The sequence below is a fragment of the Stomoxys calcitrans genome, chromosome 5 (genome assembly GCF_963082655.1).
Source record: "Stomoxys calcitrans chromosome 5, idStoCalc2.1, whole genome shotgun sequence".
NCBI lineage: Eukaryota > Metazoa > Arthropoda > Insecta > Diptera > Muscidae > Stomoxys > Stomoxys calcitrans.
In genome coordinates this window covers 6,776,777-6,795,968 of record NC_081556.1, presented here as the reverse complement: position 1 = coordinate 6,795,968, position 19,192 = coordinate 6,776,777, and the positions used below count along the sequence as shown (strand labels likewise).

The 19,192-nt window shown below is 35.9% G+C and overlaps 1 protein-coding gene across 3 annotated transcripts in view; it reads right to left on the bottom strand.

Annotated features, from left to right (window-relative positions):
• LOC106095261 (putative polypeptide N-acetylgalactosaminyltransferase 9) overlaps positions 1-19,192 on the bottom strand; it is a 315,857-nt gene that overhangs the window by 27,614 nt on the left and 269,051 nt on the right. For all 3 annotated transcript variants that reach the window (XM_059369150.1, XM_059369149.1, XM_059369148.1), the window contains 2 exons: positions 7,866-8,084; positions 812-954 (listed from right to left, as the gene is read on the bottom strand). In XM_059369150.1, coding sequence (XP_059225133.1) covers positions 812-954; positions 7,866-8,084 — 362 coding nt within the window. The remainder of the gene's footprint in view (positions 1-811; positions 955-7,865; positions 8,085-19,192) is intronic.

Below are 19,192 nucleotides of genomic sequence, written 5' to 3'. Positions count from 1 at the left end.
TTTGACTTCTTGAGCCCTAAGAAGTCTCTACTTCATCCGATTTCACTGAAATTCAGAACAAAAAATAGTGTTATGCCTTCCAACATCCATAACAAGTATGATCCAAATCGGCCTATAAACAGATAGAGCCGCCATATAACCAATCCCCTGATTTGACTTCTTACCCCTTAGAAGCCTAAATTTTCATCTGATCGGTTAATTTGTGTTAATTTTGAGCAGAATCCTTGTTGGAGGGTTTCAAATATTCGGCCCGGCTGGATTTAGCACGTTTTTACTTGCTTTTTTATTTTGTCATCAAGTGAAATTGAGACGGATGTAATTTAGCAATATTTGTATACCTCTCTTTTAAAGGAAGTACTAACTATCATATCATTTGCAACATCACCAAATTTTGATCTAAGATACTATTCTTAATCTTAAATGGCGTCATGACTTTCATGACGCAATAAACGAAAATTGAAGCATACTTTTGAGATTCTACAATATAATTGTCAATGAAATGATAGTAACTAATTAAATTTGTTATTTGCAATAAAAATAAGGAACCTTAAACACATTTTTAAGTTTTCAAAATATCTAGGTTAAATATCTTAAAATAACTTTTGATATTTAAGGTTTAGTTTCAAAAACATTTTTTTTGTTCTTTTGCCAAACTATTTAAGTTTTTTTATCGCCCATTTTCAAGTTTTTCTTTATCATCTTTTTCCTGATTCCGAAAATTTCAAGTTATAATTTAAAAAGTTTGGGCAAATCAAAAATAAAGAAACTTAAAAAATCACAAGAGGGCAAAAGCAAACATAAAATAACTTACCGCAATTTCCGCCTCGAGCTGACATCGCCATAATCTCCTTTGTCATTACCTATCCGCTGATAATAATATTTCGCATAATCATCCAGCCAAACTTCAGCGAGTCGCACGGAATTCTTTTTAAGTACATTAACGCCTGAACGCCACTGCAAAAAGAGAAAAACAAGCAGAAATCCGGAAAATTGTGATGACAAAACAAACATACAAAAGAGTAACATCAGTGGGTAAATATATGCACACAAACACACACATACCAGCACGCCTACACCTCATATATATGAATATAGAAAAAAACCGCCAAGAACAACACTCCACAGTATGAACTAAAACAAAGGTTGGAGAACCGAGAAAACAAACGCTTAAAAATTCCTCTGAGAATTGGCGGGAATAAAAGATGGCAGGAGCAAAAAAAAAAAAAACAAACTCAAACAAAAGAATGTTGGTACTAGCACTAGTACGAGTACAAGCGCCAAACACAGATAGTTGGGGGAAAACTTTTTCTTACCCCAACCCCACACATTTACATTTTCTGGTTTTTCTTTTTTACAATAACATAGGATGTTTATGTCTAGGCTTTATTTTCGAAAAAGAGGAAATCATACTTTGACTAAAAAAAATGTCAAAAAATTTTTTGTTTCAGGAAATTTTTACAGATGGTAATGTTTGGTCCTTCGATGGATATAGGGCCCCGATTTTTTGATATCCCAAGGGGGAGCGGATCTCCCTCTTTACTTCAATTTTCAAAAACGCCAGATCTTGGAGATGGCTTCATCGATTCAAGCGTTATTTTTTCTATGCATTCTTATGGTGTTTTTGGGTTAGAACACAAAATTTGCATAAAACTTTGAGGTCCAATAATCTGGGGGAACGCCCCACCCAATAACCCACCAAAACGGATGATTAGGACAATATGGGTATCAAATGATAGGTGTTGAAGAGAAGAAGAGAATTCGAACTTGATATAAAAATACAGCCTTAAGTGCCGGGGGTCAGTACACTATAACAAAAAAACACCCCCAAACGGATATGTAGATCGAAAAGGACAATGTAGAACTCAAATGGAAGGTATTTGGAAGTAAAATACAAAACTTATATAAAAATTTGGGCGAAGTCTTAGGCGGGAGACTTGATTCCGATCGTCCTACATAATCAAACGGGTATGAGAAAACAGGTATGTAGGACGATCGGAATAATATGGCGCTCAAACGAAAGGTATTTGCTAGTAGAATATGAAGTTTTTGTAAAAATTTGGGGTATATTCCCAGAGGGGAACGAAAAGTCTTTGAGAGTAGAATAGAAATTTAGCGCCTATTCCCATGGGGTCACTCCATCCCAATATTATGGCCCAAAGTGACATGTACACGGAACGGGACAATATGGGATTCAAGCGAAAGTTATTTGAGTGTAAACTACGACCATATGGGGTCAAGTCCCAGACGGGCCCCCACAAAACAGACATGTATGTAGGCGCCGTTAGGGACAATATGCTACTCAAAAGAAAGGTGTTTGAGAGAAAAATGCGAAATTTATGAAAAATGTTTTTCAGGGGAGCCGCCCCATCCCAAAATTATCCCCAAAATTGACATGTACACCGAAGGGGATATGCATATGGTATTAGAGAGTTAAACACTAATATAAATTATATGAAAATTTGGGCCAAAAGGGGGCCGGAATTTATTTTGGGGTGGCTAAGGGGCTTGAGCCCCCCCCCCCCCAAAATTCCTATTTTTCAAATGGTAGCGCGTATACGTTCCTATTATTGTTTTGTAGATATAATTTTGAGCCCCCCCCAAAGCAAATCCTGGCTACGACCCTGGCTATCATATAGACCGATCAGCCGCCATAGGGTCTAAAGCCCGTAAAAGACGCACTTATCATCCAATTGCTCTGGAATTTGTAACAGTAAATTGTATTCAGACTTCCGTCATCCGACTCAAATATGGTCCAAATCAGACTATATTGCAATATAGCTGCCATACAGACCGATCTGCCGTTTCAGGCTCTTAAGGCCATTAAAAGCCACATTTATTGACTGATATCTCTAAAATTAGCAATAGTGAGTGTCTTTAAGCCTCCCGTCATCCGACCCGATTATGGTCTACATCGGAGCATATTTTGATATACCTGCTATATGAACCGGTCTGCCGTATAGGGTCTAAAGTCCGTAAAAGACTCATTGATTATCCAATTGCTCTGGAATTTGTAAAGCCCGTAAAAGACACATTAATTATCCGATTTTGCTGGAATTTAAATCTGGGAGTTGTATTTATATTCTCGATTCCTACCCAAATATGGCCAACATCGGACCATATTTAGATATAGCTGCCATATACACCGATCTGCCGATTTAATGTCTTAATCCCACAAAAGCTGCAATTATTACTCGATTTCGCTGAAACTTGGAACAGTGATTTGGTCTAGGCCTCTCGTTATTTGAATCGGAAATGTTCTAGATGACACCATATTTAGATATAGCTGCCATATAGACAAATTTAGAGTCTTAAACCCATTAAAACCGCATTTATTAACTGATTTCGCTGAAATTTGAAATTGTGAGTTGTTTAAAGCGATTTTTTGCTCGACTTCGCTGAAACTTTGACTTGTATAAGAGTTCTCGGGACCTGAGTCATATGTAATCAAGATTAGCCCATATTTGGATATAACTATGGATATGCTAGTAGAGTTATAATAAAATAGGATGATTAACAAACTAAAGACGTTTTTACTTGTTTTATGTCAAGACCTTCTTTTAAGAAAAGAAAATTTTTTTAATTTTTTTTTAAAATTTTAGGAATTTTATTCTTTTGACAACATGTTTAACAACATTTTCCTAAAAATGAAAACAATATTTTTATATTGTCACTCTCAGTATCTTTAAGAATATCCTTTACAAGCTAATCTTAGGCATTGTACCACTATGTATGTCGCGAATGGTTGAAGCGCATACACAGGACAATGCTAATATGCCCACCAAATGTGCACTTACACATGCCCACAAACACACTATTGCAAAGGAATAACATAAGCAAAGACAAAGGCATGTTCAAAGGAGAAAATGCATTGAGAATGAAATTCTACCAAGGATGGTGGTTGGCGTTTGTATGGTGTAGTGTATGGTGTAGTGTATGGTATGGGGGCAACATATTTTATAACCTATGCATGCCTTTTGAATGAATGCCTGAAATAATGAACCAGTGAATGAACGAATGAATGCATTTTTGCATTTATAAGTGCAACCGCATAGTAGAAGAGGTGGTAGTAGCGAGCATTAACCCAATTATACGCATAGCCGCCTACAACCAAACATAAACAAACACAAACTGTGGTCGTGTTATTTGTACTCAAATTAAGGCAACTTTTGCCATAGGAACCGCCAGTTGCGAACCTTAGACCAACCGCTGCTTGACCCATCCCCAGGACAAAGGATACAAATGCAAATACATATTTTATTCAACCACAAAGATTTGCAGTGTGGTTTTAATTGAGTCACTAATTATAAAGGTTCATTGTGGTGCTAGCATCAGTTTTCTTTGGCTTACTACTTCCCCCTCAACATAGTTTTTTGGTTAGTGACATTCTGATCTAGCACCAGCAGCTGTTGCTGCCCCTCTTTTTTGGGGTGTGGGTATTTTTTTCTCTGATTTTATAATGGCAGTACAAATTTTGCTTTTACTAGTTGAAATTTTTTCCAGTCCTTGTAAAGCAGCAAAGCGAATCTCTTGGGGAGAAATCAAAGAAAGTCTTTTTTTCATGGGACAATTATGAATAGTGACAAAAGTTTTGTAAAAGCGAAACCAAAACTAATAAAGGGTAATTTTCCTAATTTTTTTTGGGAGTCGAGATAAAGTTTAAAGACTATTTTAATTGTTTTTTTTTGCCCAAAAATAAAAATAAAACCTCTGAAATGGAAGGAAAACGCAAAAAAGTGTAGAAAATGGTTAGCAAAATAAAAAATTCTATATTTCATAAATTAAAAACTAATAAAAAATTAACATATTTATTTTGTTATTTTTTTTATTTTTTTATTTAATTTTTTATAAATTTTAAGAATTATTTTTTTCAACATTTTTAATTTTAACAATATGAAAATTAACATATTTATTTTGTTTTATTTTTTTAATTATTTTTTTTTTTAATTTTTTTTACATTTTTTTTTTTAAATTTTTTTTAAAATTTTTTTTTATTTTTTTTTAAATTTTTTATTGTTTTTTTTTATAATTTTTTTTTTTTGCATTTTTAATTTTTTTTTAAGTTTGCGTTTTTTTATTTTGATTTAAATCAAGTTTGATGAAAATTCTCCCAAAATGAAGTAAACACTCATGGCAAGACAACGCTTTTTAAGTACATTTTATTTTTTACCTACAACTTCTTTAAAGTTGCTGGCATTGTTGCCCTCCAAAAACTAGCGTTCTCTGTTTAATGTGTCATCTTTGTCCACTCAAGTGGAAAGTTATTTAAGGACTCGACATACAAAAGTGCTGGCCATGTTGCCCAACCTACATATATGAACCATTATGGCCCAAGGACAGTAATTTCCAGCTTGCATGTGGTTTTAAAACAGGCAGCATTGCTTTTCCTCCCAAAAAACCCCGCATGGACTCCAGTGGGACACAATGTTAGTGTTACATTTCTTTGCTTTCATCAACTACGCCACAGCACAGAGCACTGCTGCTGGTTGAAAGGGCAAGATTATTAATTGTGAAAACATGACCATTGCTTAGCACTAGTCATGGGTTGCGTTGTTTTTAAAGCCCATGCTGACCAAAAAATATTCCTTTCTTTAGCAAAAACCCCCACCATGTGTATGGAAGCTGACTCCAAGCCCATCCAAGTAGTATATCAAATTATGGTACATTTGCAGAACATGAGCTTGCTTAACTCGTGCCAGGGCTTCCCCCAACACCTCCAACAGAGAGAACAAGGAAAGTTTTGGGAAATGCTGCCAAAACTTGCCAAACCTGCCTCGTTGTTAAGGACATTTGATGCCTGGTGGTCACGACAGCAACAGCGATTTTAATCAGCTTGCCTGGCCCATAGCTTGTTTGGTTGGGGTTTGCTTTCCAAAACACAATTTGTTTCGTTGTTCCTGCAAGCGGCTTCCGCAATTCGTATAGTGGCCCTTATAGCCTAACGCAGTGCTTCGTTGTTTGCAATGTGGTTCTAGTAATTTAGCCTACCCTTTTGGGTTTTTGTGAATTAGAGGCTCTGGCCCGTAGTAAGTGCGGTTTAATTTTTTCGAATTTTTTATGGTTTCGGCCTTGATGTGTCTGTTTTATGTGCAATTTTTCCAAAGGATGAGGCATTGCCATCAATGGCAGCCCCATTGCAATTAAACTCTGGAGGCATCACGAAATAATGTTCTACTGTGTCGCCCGTTTAACATGTCCTAAATGTGGATTTGTGCACCACGTTAAGCCCATTTAAAGGCTGTTGTAGAAATGCTGTTTTTGAATTCGTTTGGCCCTATGGCTATTACATGTCATTGTTGTGTTTTGGGTGGGACCAACTTGAAATGTAAGTCCCAGTAAAAACAATTATTAAAGTATTTGGGAGAATATTTACAACAAATAAGGCAACAGTTAAAAACTCAGCAAGGTTTAGTTAAAGTTTTCCAATGGAAAAACTTATTCAGCCAGGCTGAATTAAAGTTTTCCCCAAGAAAAACTTATTTAGCCAGACTGAATTTCCCAAGGAAACCCTTACTTAAACAGGTTAAATTAAAATTTTCCAATAGAAAACCTTATTCAGCCAGGCAGAATTAAATTTTTCCAATGGAATACCTTATTCAGCCAGGCTGAATTATTTTTCCCATGAAAAAACTTATTCACCTAGGTTGAATTAAAGTTTTCCCATGGAAATGCTTATTCAGCCAGGCTGAATTTAAGTTTTCCCATAGAAAACCTTATTTAGCCAGGCTGAATTAAATTTTCCAATGTAAAACCTTATTCAGCCAAGCTGAAATAAATTTTCCAATGGAAAACCTTATTCAGCCAGGCTAAATTAAAGTTTTCCAATGTAAAACCTTATTCAGCCAAGCTGAATTAAATTTTCCAATGGAAAACCTTATTCAGCCAGGCTAAATTAAAGTTTTCCAATGGAAAACCTCATTCTGCCAGGCTGAATTAAAGTTTTCCCCAGGAAAACCTTATTCAGCCTGGCTAAATTAAAGTTTTCTCCTGGAAAATTTTATTCAGCAATGCTGAATTAAAGTTTTCTCCTGGAAAATTTTATTCAGCAAGGCTGAATTAAAGTTTTCTCATGGAAAACCTTATTAAGCCAGGCAGAATTAAAGTTTTCCCATGGATAAGCTTATTCAACCAGGCAGAATTAAAATTTTCGTAAAGAAAACCTGACTTTTAAAGGGTGATTTTTTTGAGGTTAGGATTTTCATGCATTAGTATTTGACAGATCACGTGGGATTTCAGACATGGTGTCAAAGAGAAAGATGCTCAGTATGCTTTGACATTTCATCATGAATAGACTTACTAACGAGCAACGCTTGCAAATCATTGAATTTTATTACCAAAATCAGTGTTCGGTTCGAAATGTGTTCATTCACCGTAACGTTGCGTCCAACAGCATCTTTGAAAAAATACGGTCCAATGATTCCACCAGCGTACAAACCACACCAAACAGTGCATTTTTCGGGATGCATGGGCAGTTCTTGAACGGCTTCTGTCTTCAATTTTGCTTATTTACGTAGCCATTCAACCAGAAATGAGCCTCATCGCTGAACAAAATTTGTCGATAAAAAAGCGGATTTTCTGCCAACTTTTCTAGGGCCCATTCACTGAAAATGATTTGCAAGCGTTGCTCGTTAGTAAGTCTATTCATGATGAAATGTCAAAGCATACTGAGCATCTTTCTCTTTGACACCATGTCTGAAATCTCACGTGATCTGTCAAATACTAATGCATGAAAATCCTAACCTCAAAAAAATCACCCTTTACATGATAAAGCTGCCATATGAACCTCCTTTCAATTAAAGTTGTTGAGCACCTACAGAGCCGAAGAGTTTTGGCGGTTTTTTTTTAACATTTCCGTCTTTTCAACTTACCTTATATGGTGATCTCTTGCGGAATATATGACCCACATGAGAACAGGGTACAATTTCCAAAACTCCACCACACATCCAAGTCTTAAAGGACAATTCCAAATTTTCTCCACCCCATATGTCAAATCCTGAATCATAGGTGCCCAGTAGTTCGAAAAATTTACGATCTATGGAGAAAAGGCCACCAGCCATTGTGGGTGAATATACGGGTTCGGCTGAATTCTGAAAGAAGAAGAAAAACCAAAAAACAAGTCATTAGTATGGGTGTATAAAGGTAAAGCAATAAAGCTTAATCAATTTCCAAAGTAAATGTATGAAGCCGTAAACAAAAACAATCGGTAGGTCCTTTTTGCTAAAACTAAGCTAATGAAAAACAACCTTTGGAGATTCCCTGTCAAAGGACTTCCCGCTCAAAAGCAACAGAAAGACAAATTGTTTCCACTAATGCTTAATGGCAGTAAAAAGAAAAAAACATCCTTAAAATCCTTGCATGTAAACAATAAACCATAAGGGTGGGTACGTCTATTGTGTTCTCTTTGCCACTATTTTTCATTTTTGCAAACATTTGCCGCTTGTTGCCTGGGGATAGGTGGTTTCCATTGCCATGTGGGACATGAGAAGCAAAGCAAAAATAACACAATTGATTGAGTATGTATGGATAGAATGGAATAGGGAACAAAACTCTGTTATGTTTTTGTTGATTTTTTGTTCCCTTTGCATAGGTATGCCTCTGTATGCTTTCAAACTTGTAGAATAGCTGCATGTGTTTAGAGCATGGCATAGCATCATGAAGCATATATGGCAAGATAATCCTAGTTAGTATCAAAGTGCTAAATGGTACACAGTGGATTGCAACAGTTTTTATACCCACCACCGAAGATTTTGTCATACCATTTGCTTGCAACGCATAGAAATATCAATTTTTGACCCTTTAAAGTATATATATACAGTGGCACAGAAAAGTCTACATACCCCATTCAGTAAACAAGTTTTACAAATCGAGATTTGTATAGAAAAAAGTTTTTGCCCCAAATATCACATGTTGCTAAAAGTGTTCACCATGGTCATGCTTGTTGAAATTAGTTAAAATTTATTCTATTCGGTTTATTCTCATTACGTAACTGTCAGTTTGCGAAGGTGCCATTTACGAAAAAGTATGTAGACTTATCTGTGCCACTGTATATATTCATGGCCGTCACAAAATGGTATACATTCAAATAAAACAAGTAAAAAATGCCATTTGAGAACGGATGGAGATAACTCTTTGAAATGGTTAGTGCTAAGCTGTTATCGAGATCATGTGTAAAATTTCAAGGCCCAAGGTGGTTGGGGTGCCTCTTGGAAGGGCTCTAAAGTTGGCCACCTCGGCATTTCATTTCGAAAAACTGTTCGGGCTTCATTTATAGCCCGACTTAACAATTTTTTCTTTACTTGAGAACCCAGAGATTGAGATCTGTTTCCGACTGCTTGACCATAATACGGTCCTGCAGAGGGAGATCCGGGCGATTACGGAATGCGTGCGATGGTGTGGTGTTAGGAATAGTAAACCGACCACAAGGGCAATAACAACCAGGACGGTTAGGTCAGGAATTGTCTTGGAGTGTAAGTAGTAGATTAACTCCTACTCTGGGGGTGGCATAATCCCCATTGTATGGGTGCCTTCAACAAACTTGGTTCATTAGAAGCCTTTCAGTGCGACGAAGTCCGAATTGAGGGCGTGGGTGATGAACGTAGGTGACTGTGGAACTACGGAACGATCGGTAGGGTGACGAAAATCCTTTTGAGGAGATCCGGATAGTAAGAAGACAAGTCTTTTTCTGAAAGGCAACAAGTAGGAAGTAGTATAGCTTTCGGTATCACAGCGGGACACATAGGACTACGAGCTCAGTTAGGCAGAATATGTGCGGCAAGTGATAACATGTTTAAAGAAGATGATGAGACATTGGTCATTTCTTATGCCATTGCCCGACTTTCGCGGCTAAAGAAACCGGCACTTAGGTGGGAACACAATACCCAGACATGAACCGACCTAGGGGCAAGGTATGGAAAACAATTGCCAAAGGTGCACAGAATCATGTGTATGCCATGGGAGTATTGTAATTGTGTAGACAAAAAATCTTTCATTACATAAACACATGCATTTGGAAAGGAACAGCTAGCAGACAAGACCGTCAGGGTTAGTGGGTAATGTGGTATTTATGTTATAGAGACTTCATTGTGTCCTTCATGAGAGGTCACTGTCTAATCGGGCAACATGCTGACAGATTGAAGTTTGCCAGTAACGACTTTTGCAGAAGCTGTGAGGACATCAAAGAAGAAGAGACTATAGAACACCTTCTGTATATGTGTCCCGCATTGGCCGATCTGGATGGTTCAATGGTAGGAACTAGAAGCCATCTTTCTTCTTCTGTACCTGTGGTATCACAATAGACGAATACGTCTAAGTGAGTCTGATGGCAGACTTAACCCCAACATAAAGGCGTTTTTGCAATAAATCCGATATAAGTACAACATACAAACGTACGGCCAATGAAGCCTTCACACTTAATATGGCCGATGTGTTTTTCTTACCAAATGACGAAACGCCTCCCAAAGTGTTTGGTGTGTGTGTGGTGATCTCTGGCTTTCCTTTTCCATTACAGAAAAATTTACGATCATTGTGCTCGTCTCGAAAGAGAAACAAACATACATTGTAAAATTAAAATGATATTCGCCCTAACAGGCAAACAAAAATTGAAAATGAAAATTCGGCAGAGCCTGGCTGGGATTCGAAATTGGACGCAAGGAGCAGCAGCGAGCGCCGTTGACGTTGTCTGGCATTCGAAGCCATCAATACAACTTGCGAAAGGTGCCCAGAATCATGTGTATGTCATGGGAGTGTGTAATTGTGTAGACAAAAAACCTGTCATTAGACAAACACAAGCATTGGGAATGGAACCGCTAGCGGACAAGGTTGTCGAGCGTGAGTAATGTGGTGTTTATATCATAAAGGCGTTTTCGCAATAAATACGATATAAGTGTAAAATACTACCGACGTCTCTTGACGCCTTCACACATAATATGACCGATGAGTTATTCTAACCAAATTACGAAACGCGTCTCATAGTGGTTGGTGTGATCTCTGGCTTTCCTTTTCCATTGTAAAAAATCTCCGTTCATTGAGCTCGTCTCGAAAAACCAACAAACGAGAATTAAGGGTTTTGCTAGTAGCACGGAATAACTGACTTATTTTTTTTTTGTTTTATTCCTGGCTTGGGTGTATGTCCATTAGGGCGGGTTGATTTTTATGGATGAAAAAAAAAGTTAAAAATCGTATTGCAAAAACCTAATATACATAAAATTCTAAGAAAATTTTCCGAAGAATCCATGGATCAAAACTCAAATTCTAATTCGCGCCTCTCGACTTGAAAACAGCTATAATTTCTAGCATTTATTTTTTTTTTTGGCAAAGGTGAACATATACATTTTTTGGTCAAGAGGTGCGGACTAGGATTTTAATTTAGATAAATGGTTTTTTAGGAGAAGTTGCTTAAAATGTTGTGTAGTTTACGTTTTTGCTATACGATTAAAAAGAAAATCTTGGGAATTCACAACCACGGATTCTGCTAAAAATTTATACAAAATAAATTTTACACTTCTGTCAAACCAGGAAAAATTATTGCTTCTAGGAACCGAACAAAGATGATCGAGAGACCGGTTTACATGGGAGCTAAATCAGGTTATAGACCGATTTCAGCCAAATGGGACAAAAATTGTGGCTTGTAAGGGCTCAATAAGTCAAATCGGGGGATCGGCTTATATGGGAGCTTTGTCCAAATCTGAACCGATATGGCCCATTTGCTATCCCCAAGAACATACATCAATACTAAGTATCTGTGCAAAATGTGCAGCGGCTAGCTTTACGAGTTCGACCGCTATCGAGATTTCGACTGACGAACGGACATGACTTGATCGATTCAGGATGTCGAGACGATCAATAATGTATATACTTTGTGGGTGCTAGATCAGTATTTCGAGGTGTTACAAACGGTATGACTAGATTAGTATAACCCCATCCTATGGCGATGGGCGCAAAAAATCGACCCGTTCTAATGTCCATAGGCCACTATGTCAATATACGCACCCTCTTTGCAACCTAACCTAATCTAACCCCATCTTCCGAAATATTTAACCACTTAACATTGCTCATATTTTTTGTTTTGAAACCCAGATTACCATCAATATGACCCATTGTCTATTTACAATAACGTCCATATACGTTTTTCTCTGCTCATCTCAAATATGTATGAATATGTTGTAGGAGAATCTCCATGGACCAAGCTCGCAGGGGCAACACAATGATAAAGATATAAATATTGAAACAACAGAACTTCTACCTTTAAACTGCCAAACTAACAAAGAGGCATACAGAGAGAGAGAGAGACAGAGAGAAAGGAAAAAATCACAAAACATTTATGCTTTTGCAACGCAAAAATGGTCGATAGTGTCCTTCCGTTTCATTTGTGGTAAAATGAAAAGAATGACCAAAAAGTTAGACTGAGAAGGGCTGGGTGGACTGGTATTGTGGGAGCAGCAAGGCGACCGGAATTGAAAGCAAATAGAAGAAATATTTTTCAGCTACAAATAAAGCCATAATTTACAACGACTCATCACCCAAACACACACACACAGTTCTACCACTTTTAGTTAAACAAACACATGTGTGAATACCCTTTTTTATCTTGGGAAACATTCTAAAGCCTTGGCAAGCATACATATTTGTGGTATGAATTTTTTTCTGTGTGTAGTGTTTGCATGTCCTTTTTACCTTGTTGTGTTTATTGTAACGCTTTCCTTTGTAAAATAAAAAAAAATTTTAAAAAAATTTCTCTACTTATGTAGATTTTAAGTTAGCGTAAAATATTAGGAAAAATTCTATCTAAAAAAATATTTTTGCATAAGCAATTGAATGTGTGTTGGTTATTTTTCATAGACATAAACTTTAAATACTTGATAAAAAAATATTATTAACACATAAACTCCCCGTCTTCGATTACATTATTAAGCATTTAAGCACTTTTTCCACCGATTTGAGGTAGCTCATTTAAATCAAATAGGTGGAAAACATTGTTAGGTTTTATATGGCCGCATTTGCTTTTGTGTTCAAAATATGAAGCATACTTTAAGGATTAATATTCAAACTTTTAAATCTTTAAGTCATTCTATAAATTGACACTTATGTATATAACCTAAGGCTTTTTAAGAAGATTATATTCGTAATGAATTTTCCATTGAATTTTCTCCCATATCAAATGGAGAAATGACATTCACCTCAAGTCAAGTTTTGTGTAGAGATATTCAATTATCTTACAAAACACTTCTGTTTGTGGCATAAATTCTTGTAAACAGCTAACATCACAAAGAAAAATAACGAAAGCCTCGGGCATTACAATTGAATGAATTCCTAAATTGATTTATGGCTAATAGAAATGAAGTGCTATAATAGTGCCTTAGGCTATTCAATGTAGAATATGGTAAAGCAAATACCATTATCGTTATCATCATCAGCACCACCACTGTTCTATAACTATTATCCCCTATAACTCCCTGCCCTCCTGGGAGATTATTGGAAACAGTAGCCAAGTTTTCATAAGACATAGTAGGTGTTCAACCATAAGTGCAAGATTGTTTTCCTTGTAAACACTGAAAAAAAGGCGTACTAAAATCAATCTTAAAATTCCAATTTTACGCCCACAAAAGTATGCTTATATACTTTTTCAAGTATTAACGAGCTCATTTGGCAATATCAAGAGTGAACACGATCAAAAAAAAAAACAAAATCCAGAAATTAGAATTTGCGAATTTTGCGCTTAAATTTTGTAAACCCGGTCATACTGTACTAATGAAACCGCTGAGGCTTGATTCAAGTGAACTTTTCTTAATTTTTTTTTAGTGTAGCCAAAGGCATTTATTTAACCATGACAAAGGCCTCACTCACGCACACTCCAACTTAATTCCAATCCATCCAACTGATATATCTCTAACCTTACACCCCTAATGCTCAAGTTCTAATGGAAAATAGGATAATAGTTGTGATAATATGCTTAGCCTAAGTAGGATAACATGATTGCTGTCCTACTAATGGCCATCATAACATACGCCAAGCCATTGGCAAAAATATCTTGTGTAACGTGGGTATCACATATAGCCAGTTAATAATAAGGCACATTGTCTATGTGCCTGTGGTAGTGTAGTCATTTAAATAGTTTATTGAGCCTTTATAAGAAGAGCAAAGGATAATGACAACAATTGTCATATACTTTTAATGGCAGCAACAATGATTATTACGATTCATAATCATAAGTTCTTATTAAGAAGAAAAAAATAAAAATGGCGAGACATGTGAGAAAAGGAGGAATTATGGAAAGCAATGTATTGCTTTGAGGATAGAATTAGAGAAAATGAAGGAACAAGTAAACAGTGAACCAAGAATAATGAAATTATTGATTTAGAAGTCGATAATTGTAAGACTTTTGGTTTAAGCTTTAAATTGCTTTGGGGAAAATTTAAAAGATAAATGTAATTTTTCCCCAGAAAATTCTTCTTTCTGCTCTCTCTCTCTCCCTTCTTCCTTTTTAATCACATTCCATCATTAAAATTCAGTATTCTCATGAATATCTTATGTAACTAAAGAAATACTTTCGTCCACTTGAAGTCCATTGAACAACATTGACGAGTAAGGATGAATAAAATATACATTTCGATTAAAGGATATTTCTCACGGCACCATCATCAACATCAACATCAATTTCATAGTCAGTCATTACCATTTTTCAATGGCAACGGTATATCGAAATGCATTACTCCACTTTTTGCTCTGGTCCATTTTGCATATGCGTTGGAAAACAAGGCACAGTCGAATATGTTTAAAAAGTTATGAAATTTTAAAATTTTATAAAAAAAATTTTTCTTAAAAAAAGTTACAGTGAAAAGCAGCAGCCAAATTAGGTAATATTTGCACCTTTAATAGTCCCAAGAAGAGAATCACGAAAATCGGTTTATCAGGCATAAATCTTGAAAGGCGTAAATTATCGTAATTCGGTGTATATGGCATCAAAACTTGAGTCGATTTGTCCCATATACGAGGGTTGTTTTTATATATCGGGATTGGACAACCCTTGTGTTGTAATCTGCCAACTGACAGCTCTATCGCAAAGCTTGACATTTTTGAGGTTATACGTACTGAGAACGTTTTGACATACGAGCGCTTTTTTTGTGTTGTTTACAGTAACTTTTTAAGAGTCATCTCGCCCAAAAAATAGAATTAGGTTGTAAACATTTTCGTGCGATTATTTTTTACAACTTTCGACGAGGATTAAATCAACAAAAGTTCATCGATGAACTTAACTCAATTTTTGGTGATAAAGCTCCATCACGGACCAGTGTTTATCGATGGTATGGGGAATTCAACCGAAGTCGTTGTTCACTCCAAGTGGAATTTCGTGAAGGTCGTTAAAAATAAGTTGTTGTTCAGAACTGTAGCTCCTTAACCGAATGATGGGGGATAGAAAATAGGGAGATCCTTCTCCATATCTCAAATTTTGAAAAATTCTAATTTTTGTTGGCATTCTTCTAATAACAATTAAATATGAAACTGAATTCAAATGTGTTACTTTAAGTAACTGAGGGGAACGCCCCTTCTCAAAACGTCCGTCGAGCGGGCATGCAGATCAACAGAGACAATATGGGACTAAAATTAAAGGTACATAGGAGTAGACTATGAATATTGGACACAAAATTGGCGCCAAAAATCCCATCTTAGAATATATAGGCTAAACAAAGAAACATGGGACTTCAATGCAATTCGGCCCATCATATAAAAATATCTTGAGCGGATATGTGGATAAAACGATATGGTATTTGACTCATATGAAAGCTACTTAGAAGTAGAGTATACGCCTGGGTTCAAATTTTGATCAATGCTTTAGGGATTTACCCCGCAATACTGCCGAAAACGGACGTGTGAATCGATCTTAACAACCTGGGATGAAAGCATATGCTAGCATGTTTAAAGATTAGGGTCCAACTTTCCTATAAAATCAAAATTTGTAGCTGCCGTTTTCTTCGCTACGCTTGGAATAGACGCTAACTACAATGGCTAAACGAATAGAGCATGGGGTGATGCTATGGCTTGCATTGTGGTCAAGGTCTTGTGACCGAGTGTCTCTAAGAAAATCAGCCCCACTTATCTTAGGGCTAAGAAAGCATGACCTTGATAGGGATTTTTGCTAATCATTTCAATATCTGACGCAAGGATTAGCGGACTATTGTGGGGGTTGGGAGGATGAGGAGGTGTTAAAGAAGGTCCACCTTGTATTGTGCCTCCTGTTAGGATGAAGGAGGCATAGATTCATGGTGAACACCTGTTTTCTTGTCTCGATTTTCTTACGGCACATAGTACTTTCGTCATTCTAGACTACTATAGACAGAAGAAAGGAAGGAAGCCTACTGGAGGTCCGTCTGGCTTCTTTTCTTCCCTACGTCGCGCGCTGGGGTCTTTAAAATTGTTACTTTACTTTTAAGAGTCTTTGTAACGGTTAGAGGTCACCGCAGCGCAGAGGTTAGCATGTGCGCCTATGACGCTGATCGCCTGTGTTCGAATCCTGCCAAGAAGATCAGAAAAATTTACAGCGTTATCAATGACCTAAAACTCGGACAGCACTCATTGATATGTGAGAAGTTTGCCCCTGTTCCTTTAATGGAATGTTCATGGGAGAATTTGAATTTGCTATAGGGATTGAACCAATGTTTTTGGTGTGATGGGCGGCATCCCAAAGCACAAAACGTCTTCTACACAACCAAAGTCATATAGACCCCAGAACTATAATCTATACACCCACCGCTTAGAAATTAAGTTTTGGGCTATAGTTATTTCCTTTATGGTATTTCTTTGCATTTTGCTAACATTTTCGTTCCACTGTGCCAGGGCTATGGATGCTTAACGAGTTCAAAAGTGAAATACTTTTATTTATTTACGTATTCTTTTTAATCAAAAACTCTTTTTCCTCCATTTGTAGCTTACCTACACGTACACTCACACACTAACACACCCATATGTAAATGATCTCTTGTAGATGCATTATTAAGTGAGTGAGAAGCAAAGAACGAAAAGAAAAGGCGTAAAAAAACGCAACTTCAAATTTCAAAAGTTTTAAATCTTAAATAAATTTGTTTTTCTTTTACACTCTACTCTTGGCTTTTATGCATCATCCTCAGCCATGCATTCAATTTCAATAGTCTGGAACTGGTGTTTGATTGTAAGGACTCCAGCATGTTTTTAACATTAAAAAACAAACTACTACTGCTTGCCCCCTTCGCTCTAGTGCTGCCCTGCATCATTTGCCGCTGTCATGCTGCTCTAATGTAGTTCCTTGGAGATTTTTTTTTGTTTTTTTTTTTGTTCATCGAATATTTTTGTTTTTGTTTCACTGCGTACTTCAACATTTCGCATTTTATATGGTACATTAGACATGAACTATAGAGAATGGAGTGGAGTGAATGAAGAGAATGCCAAGTGCTTTGGCAGTAAGGAAGGATGAAATGAAAATGTCTTCTTAACAGTTTGTGCAGAGCTCGTTAAGTACGTTTTGTATGGGGTTGCCATGATGTCAGGAATTTCGAAAAAGGGCTCTTTTGAGGGAAATATGTTTTGAATAAGTTTTGTTTGTGATTTGAATCAAAGAACATCAGTGATAACGAGCAAAGGGCAGGAAGCAAAGGAAGTGTTTCTTTATAATTTGTTTGAATGCAGTAAAAGTTTTTAACGGCCTAGTTTTAAGAAAGCATTGTCCTTAGTTTTTTGTAAAGGCGATAAATACAAAATTTTTTGTTTATTTTGTTGTTTTTACGTTTTTTTCCAACCGGTGTAGTTCTACTGTTATCCATTTCAATTTGGCTATAAAGATATGCTCCCTTGCTGCTAAATAATCACTATTTTTCATAATGTCAGTCAGTCAGTCAGTTTCTTAAATGATGTTCTCTGTAAATATGAGTTTTAAGGCAACTAATTTTTTTAATGTATTTCTATATATTTTACTCCTAAAAGTATGCTTTATAAATACTTTCCCAACAAAGGCTATTTCCCTTCAATCCCTTTAACTTCATAGCAAGTAGGTAACATAAAATTCCATTTCTGTACGTTTGCTAATACTGCTAAAGGTTTGCCTTGCTCCGGGCATGTACTCTTCTCAAGCTTTTGTAAGTCCTTTTGTATAACGCTTAGGATTCAAAAACATGTGCTGTTTTCGTGTTATTCTAGTTTTTTCGTATTCTCGTTTTATTTTATTTTAAAATAAAAACCTAGAGCCACTTCTAATTTGAGCCATAAAGGAGAGTAGATTTTATAAAATAAAACTTTATTAGAAAAAATAAGCAATAAAACTACAACACAACATACACATACACATTCATACACACTGTTATCCACTACATGCCTGTATGCATGCTATCTGCATAACTGGGTAATGTTCCAGAAAGAATAAACGAGTATACAAAAACTAGAAACAAAGACATGACCAAGAAAGTGAGTGCTGTGTGTGAATTTTTTTGCCCAGACTTGTGCCAGAAAGCTTATGTTAGTAGGCTAACAGACACAAAGTTGTAGTATAGCTTTAGGCGGCAGAAAAAGTTTTAGTTTCACACGATTGTTTTATGAGTTTGTATTTCGAATTTTTTCAACGTTTACCAAGGTTAGGATAATATATATTAACCTTTTTTATATTTGTACATTTTTATCTAACCATGACGTCAATCATTTAATGCCTAATTGACTTGGATTTCAATTTTTGTAGGAAAATATGTTCCTCCATCAAATTGCTATATTTAGTTAGTACTTGTCCAGCTGGCTTTCACGTTTTCGATTTTGATTGATTTCAGTGCAAATTAAGGGCTTTTGATAGCAGGTGGGTTTTGATGGCTGACAAGCCAATGTTCTAATTGTTTTTAAATTATATGGCATATTTTTAGGAGTTGATATATGTTGATGTAGCTCGTTATTGTTGGACTTAGACTTTTAATAAACACAAAATTAAATTTTTGAATTTTCAGCGAAATAAGTATGAAATGTTGAAAATTTCTGTAAAATTCAAAGTTAAATTTTTTTCTGAAAAATAAAATTTTAATAAAATTTTTTTATAAAATACAATTTTTGCAAAATTTTCCATGACATCCAAGTTTTAACGAAATTTTCTAAAAAAATAAAAATCGGTAAACTAAAAAATTTTGACTTTTTTTTATAAAAATTCATGAATATTAATGACAGCCAAAATTTTCGAATTTCCTGATATTTTCGC